The sequence below is a fragment of the Ricinus communis genome, chromosome 10, assembly GCF_019578655.1.
Source record: "Ricinus communis isolate WT05 ecotype wild-type chromosome 10, ASM1957865v1, whole genome shotgun sequence".
NCBI lineage: Eukaryota > Viridiplantae > Streptophyta > Magnoliopsida > Malpighiales > Euphorbiaceae > Ricinus > Ricinus communis.
Genome location: NC_063265.1, coordinates 15267953 through 15274963, shown reverse-complemented (window position 1 = coordinate 15274963; position 7011 = coordinate 15267953). Strand labels below are relative to the sequence as shown.

Below are 7011 nucleotides of genomic sequence, written 5' to 3'. Positions count from 1 at the left end.
AAAAATTCTATATTTTAATTATTATTATTATTATTTTGTGAATCACAAACACAAACAGACACACCAACCAGGCCTGAATGGGCTCATTGAATATACTTTGTTAAGTTATCTTAAAATTAAAGAATTGATTTCACCTTTTATTATTGGCCCTAACTTGCTTCGAGTACTTTTCTTTTTTAAGGGCCCATGTGTTATTTACAGATTACAATTAAAGGTCCGAAGTTAAATTGGGAAATTTCAAACCCATATGCCATTATTCCATAAGAGAAATCCTTTCATTTTTCACAGGCTCCTAATTTCAGATTGGTTAAATTTTTTTTCTGTAATTCATTGGAGACTTAATGTACATATATTAGTGAATGATGGGCAATGAGTCTCATATTCAATATCTTAGTAAGAAATTCCAATTTTTACAAGTAAAAATACTAATCAAATTACTTTTAAATTATCACGGATTAATTTTTGATAAAGCGAAAGCAATAAACTTAATAGTATAAGTGGAGACAGCCACGAATGGTACCACCTCTCGATTAAGCCTTAGAAAGAAAAGGTGGATGCTGAAATGCCAAATTATTGCTGAGCTGAGTTTCTTCTCTAATGCTGTTGCACTTGATTCCTTGGAATTGACGCATTTGTTCTAACCAAAGACAAAGGTGGAGATTTTAAGACATGTATAATTGTTTTGTGTGGCCATTTCCTCTTCCAGTTTTCTATGATCTTGTCCATTGCTTCCTGCCCTCCTCCCATGACTTAGCCAACAAGGGAACTCAAACTAAATATAGAGAAGGATCGATCTCATTTGGTTTCAGTCTGGAAATGAGCAATATTTTTTGGTTTTATTTGTTTATTTTCAGAAAAAACAACAATATTAAAATCAGAATAGAAATGATATTTCCAATCATACAACAAACTATTCCCATTTATGAGAATTTAAATTTTTTAGGTTCAACTCTTTTCTTGCACCATCTATCAATATTGACAGAAATTCATTATTTTTATTGTGCGAGTAAGAGGAGGACTACACTTACTGTGAAGTTTATGACCTATTCAGACTTAATGAATAAAAAAACCAGACAAAATTACTAGTCTTCTGACAAACAATCATGATAAATCATTATAATAATAATACTAGAGGATTCCAATCCAATTTCTTCTCTTTTTGCCTCCTAATTGTTGTGTGAACAAATTATTATCAATCATTATAATAACAACAATAACAAGAGAAGTTTCAATGCATTCATATTTTTTGCCTTTGGCCCTGTAACTATGCCCCAAGCAATCAGCAAAGCTAATTATTATAGCAGGCTAATGCTTGGAAAATAAGAAATCTAGATACGTTACCAAACTACTCATGAACCCTTTAAGATTGCATTCTTGATTCTGATATATATTGCGTCAAGAAGACCTTATTACTAATAATCCTTATTTTCTGCATCATTATGACTAATTAAGCAATGCTATACATGATGAAGCATCTCTTCAGTTTTATTCTTTATTTTTATTTATCTTTAATTAAAAAACAACAACAACAACAACAACAATAATAATAATAATAATAAGCCGACTAGGCATTTTTCTTTTGTATGTTACTATGGATTTTTCTCTATTAATTTGATTCCTTGCAATGGAACATTTTATGAAAATTTGTTTCTTGCTTCTATTATTATGATTAATGTTTCTTGTTCAAAATATATAGTCAAACAAAAGGAGGTGTAGATTCTTATTCTTATGTCGATGGCTCTATTTGAATATATACATAGAGAAACTCTCCATTGTTCATTCTTGTCACAGAACTAGCTTCCATGGAGAAACACTCCATTCTTATCCTCTTTCTTGCATTTTCTTTATCATTGCTTCAGGGAAATTTGGCTTCTGATGCAGGAAGTCCTGATGGATCCGAACAATGGGGCTACGTCGAAGTTCGACCCAGTACGGTTACATTTAACATATTTTTGTATAAGATTTAATTATAGGTTTAAAACGTATATGTTAGTTTTTTTTGTCATCTTTGATATATAATTTAGTTTCATGTTTACTTTGTGTAATGTACATATATAGAGGCACATCTATTTTGGTGGCTTTATAAAAGCCCTTGTAGGGTTGCAAATTCATCCACTCCATGGCCAACAATTCTGTGGCTGCAAGGAGGACCAGTAAGTGATATCTACAAAATTTAATTTTTCTTTTTATCATACTAAAAAAAAGTAGTTGATAATGTAATTGCAATCTTGTTAAAGGGGGGTTCTGGTGTTGCATTTGGAAATTTCCTAGAGATTGGACCACTAGACAGCAACTTGAATCCAAGAAATTCCACATGGCTCCACAAAGCAGATCTTTTATTTGTGGTACATTATTAATCTTTGGAATTTTTCTATATAGTTCTTATCCTCTATTTATGCTAAGTTTGTTGTACAATTCATGGAATTTTAGGATAGTCCAGTGGCAACAGGATTTAGTTATGTGGAAGACAATGGATTGGTGGTTAGGACTGATGAAGAGGCAGCAAATGATTTAACTGCCTTGTTGAAGGAGCTCTTCAATGGAGATGAGAACCTCCAAAAAAGTCCTCTCTACATATTTGCAGAGTCTTATGGAGGCAAATTTGCAGCGACTCTTGGGGTTTATGCTCTGAAAGCTATTGAAGCAGGAGAATTGAAGATGCAGTTAGGGGGTAATCTTATTACACGTTTTTTCTACTTTCTCAATCTTTAAAAGAGTAGAAATTCAAGAACACATGAGTAAATTCTTTCAATTCTTGTAACGTTTCCTGTTGAGAGTATAAGATAACCTAAGCGCGTCCCAGGATTAATAATATCTTCAGGATTGTGAAGATATAAATTTCAGAAAAGATAAAAACATTATTACATCTGGTATTACAGGAGTTGCTTTGGGTGATAGCTGGATTTCACCTGAACATTTTGTGGTGAGTAAACTCTACATATTCAAGAACTTTACTAGTCAACTATTTTCCGACCACCAATAATTTTTCAGAACATATATATGTAACTGAAATGCAGCTTACATGGGGACCTCTACTCAAAGACCTATCAAGAATGAACAACAGGGGCTTAAACATCTCAAACAGGTCCTCAAGCTTCCCATTTGATATAACCTCAATGCTTTGAACTTGTGAACTTCTTCGTCAGTAATCTAACATATTTATTTATATAAAACACCTTGCAAGATACAGTTTAGCTCTACAGATTCAACAGCAGCTCGCGCAAGGTAAATTTGTAGATGCTACATCAACATGGAGTGATCTTGAGAATGTTATTCTTGACAACAGTAACAATGTGGTACGTCACTACACATTACCCTATTTAGCTAATCTTTATATTATTGCACTAATAGCTAACTGTAACCAGAAATCTTTAGTTATTCCATGCTAGACTATAAATTTATTCTCATAACGACAACTTCTAAAAAAACTATCCTCCGAATTAGAATTATATTTTTCCTAAATTATTCGGACAAAAGAATATTTATTCTTCTAATTTTTTTTTAAACTACATGGGCTACAGCTCACTCTAGCTTCAAAGGAGTTCTGTCACTGTAAATGAATTTTATAATAATTTCTAGTACTGGAGATTGGGATCGATCTAAGGCACGAAATTCGAGTTTATTAATACAGTGTGGTGTGTGATATTACAGGACTTCTACAACTTCATGCTTGATTATGAAAATGATCCGGTGATTGGGACCTCCACAGAGAGATCAAAAAAAGGTGTTTCTACTGATAGGTACTCGAGATATCTTGAGACCAGGTATTTTCCATCAACTGGTTCTAATGCAGGGAGCAGTAATCTTTATGACTTGATGAATGGGCCCGTCAGGATAAAGCTAAAGATCATTCCTGAAAATGTCACGTAAGTTCGAATACATTGTATAATAAACGATCTTCCCTTTTGGTTCTTAATAATGACAAATGTGTTGGATCATGAATTGAATCTCATGATGATGATGATAAAGATGATCTGAAAAATTACAGTTGGGGAGGACAAGGTCGCTTGGTCTTTCCAGCTTTAGTGGATGATTTCATGAAGCCCAGAATCCAAGAGGTAAAAGATATAATAAAAGGATTATCATGTCGAGCTGGCTCATTAAATCATGCACGCCTCTAAGGCTAATATACCACGAGAATTTTTGTTAACACATTTTTCTTTTTCTTTGTCTTCAGGTTGATGAGCTGTTGGCCAAAGGCATAAGAGTGATAGTCTACAATGGCCAAGTAAGTTTTGAATTAAGTTCGAACTCAATTTAAAAATTTAAAATTTATTTAAGTTTTATCTACTTTCTTATTAACTTAATAATATATTTAATATATTTAAGTTTTATTTAATTATTCTATAAAAATAATAAATACTAAAATAATAAAAATTTATCATGTATGACTGGATTGATTTATTTATAATATCTTTTTTTTTTGCTGATGTATATTTTATCTCATAGTGTATTTATTTCATTAATTAAATAGTTTGGTGTCATTATAAGAAAATAATCATATAAAACGTATATATTTATAAATATTGCAGCTTGATCTCATATGCTCAACCAAAGGAGCAGAAGCATGGGTTAACAGACTCAAGTACCACTTTACCCTAAATCTCATCAAGCTTCAATTTTGCAATAAACCCTTTTTTTTTTTTTTTTCCCTTTCTGTTTCATTGATTTCTTCTTAAAGCTAAATAATAGCTGTTCTATAATTTTAGGTGGGATGGGTTGAAGAATTTTCTGAAACAGGAACGTACTCCTTTGTATTGCAAGAATGATAATACAACTACAAAAGGGTTTAGAAGCTCATACAAGAATTTATCTTTCTTTTGGGTCATGGGAGCAGGCCATTTTGTAAGTATATGCCATTTGATTAAAAATAATAATAAGGTCAAATTCTAATTAATTATAAAAACAATAGTTCGTATTATTCTTGCTAAATAAAAAATTATTTAATTTAATATTTGCTCCTGTAATTTTTATATATTTTAGATTTTAATGAATCTTTTTACTCTTAATTCATGAAATTTATGCAGGTACCAGTGGAACAACCTTGCATTTCTCTTGAGATGGTGGAACTTGTTACTCGATCCCCCAAATAGTTTTTAGTAATTATGCATTTTGGGGCAATAACTTCTAGCAAATAATTGTCTTCAAGAAAAGTTCATAAATTCTTTTCTTAAGAAAGAAGGCTTGAATGATTCTCATGTGTATATATATGAGATATTAGTTATTGGATGACCATTATTTATTTTTATTTAAGATGTGCATTAAAATGGAAATTCATTTCTTTCTTCTAATAAAATCAATGACCAATGTATCTCCATATATCAAATTCACATGTAAATATGTACCTCTTTAAGCGCTAATTAATTCCCATCCCACATTCTTTAGTTGAATGGATTTTTAGAGGTTTTTTAGTTAAAAATGAAAAGAAAAATTCAAATTTATGATTTTATAATTCAAATTAAGATATATATTTACCATCAGCTTATAAATTTTTAAAATTGGATAAAAGAGAAAGAGATAAAAACTAGATTTATTTAATTACTAAATTCAACTATATTTCAAATCAGATTATATTATATTCGAATTATGAATTTTTAAAATAATTTTTATTTTATAATTAAATTAAGGTATTTTTTTCAATAAGATTTTTTTTTTTTTTGTAACTGACTCTATGCAGACTCATATTGAAATTTACTATAAATATGAACTTTATATAGTATATGTCTAAACTAAGCAATGGATATAATTATAAACATGATTTAAATTGATTTAATTAAAATCATAAGTTTTTTAATTTAGATTCAACCTCTAAAAAGATTGAATATCGTTCCTCATTAAATCTAAATCAGATATAAATCGATCTATTAATTTATTTAGTTTTAGTTTGGATTGTTTTTAATAATAAAAGAATGATAGTCATTAATGTGAAACTTTGTGATAAAGAAAAAAAAATATGAAACTAAAATAGATAAAAAAACTGAAATTAATAAGAGAAACTAGTTGTCTATTCGTATGTTGCACGATCGTTATTAGTATGTTGCACGATCGTTATTAGTATTTCAATTATGAATTCAGTTGACAAATATAATTTAATAAAATTTTTAATATTTAATATTGATTTATAACATTTGAAAAATAATAGTAAAATTAATTATTTTTAGATGTTTTTAATTTTTTTAAAATTTTAAAATTTTATTGGTGATATAATATAAAAATTATTTTAAAATATTAATTAATGAAGTCTAGTATAATATATATTAATATTATCAAATATATTATTGTTTATTAAGACTAAAAGTTTATTATATAATTAAATATTAATTATTATTAAATATAATATTAAAAATATAATTAATATGTTATTTTTTATAATAAATTAGTATCATTATATGATTAGAAAATTATTTATTAGTTAATATAATATTAAAATATAATTAATATATTATCTTTTAGAATTAGAATCAATGTTGAATTATTAATATAATTTATTAAATTAATAAATTAATAAAAAAAACTATAATATTATATAAAAATTTAAATTTTATAAATAAAAAATAATTAAATCTATCAAATAATTATGTATTAAAAAATTATACACCCGTGTTATAAAGATCTTAATCTTAAAAATTAATATATATAAATTGATTCAACTTTCAATCTTTTGATTAAAAACTTTTATATTTTTTTTCTTTTTTTCTTTTAACCAGGTAAATGCAATAATGTTTTTAATACCAATCTGGTGTTATTGGTTATAACCTTTCCATGTTTTTTATTAAGAAACCCTTTTGATATTAATTTATTTTCTTTTTAATTTATAAAATTTATTCATAAATTTTAAATAAAAACTTAATTTCAAATTTCAAATATAATATTTATTATAATTAAATTAAATTCTAATAAAATAGATAAATTTTTTAATAAATTTTATATTAATAGATTAATATTTTTATAACTCAAAATAACTCTTTTGTTTTTATTATTTTTATATTTTTAAATAATTTTTTCTAAATA

The 7011-nt window shown here is 27.4% G+C and overlaps 1 protein-coding gene across 2 annotated transcripts; it reads left to right on the top strand.

Annotated features, from left to right (window-relative positions):
- The first annotated feature begins 1639 nt into the window (after positions 1-1639).
- LOC8283949 (serine carboxypeptidase-like 51) lies at positions 1640-5248 on the top strand. 2 transcript variants are annotated; one of them, XM_048379897.1, is made up of 14 exons: positions 1640-1710; positions 1860-1929; positions 2059-2153; positions 2238-2345; positions 2431-2671; positions 2880-2923; positions 3018-3085; positions 3191-3296; positions 3652-3866; positions 3989-4058; positions 4178-4228; positions 4533-4585; positions 4710-4845; positions 5028-5248. In XM_048379897.1, the coding sequence occupies exons 1-14, from the start codon at positions 1666-1668 to the stop codon at positions 5091-5093; spliced, it is 1368 nt and encodes a 455-aa protein (XP_048235854.1). In that variant the 5' UTR covers positions 1640-1665; the 3' UTR covers positions 5094-5248. The 2 variants fall into 2 exon arrangements, with proteins under 2 accessions (XP_048235854.1, XP_048235853.1); XM_048379896.1 differs by lacking the exon at positions 1640-1710 and having other exon boundaries at positions 1732-1929.
- Positions 5249-7011: the final 1763 nt, after the last annotated feature.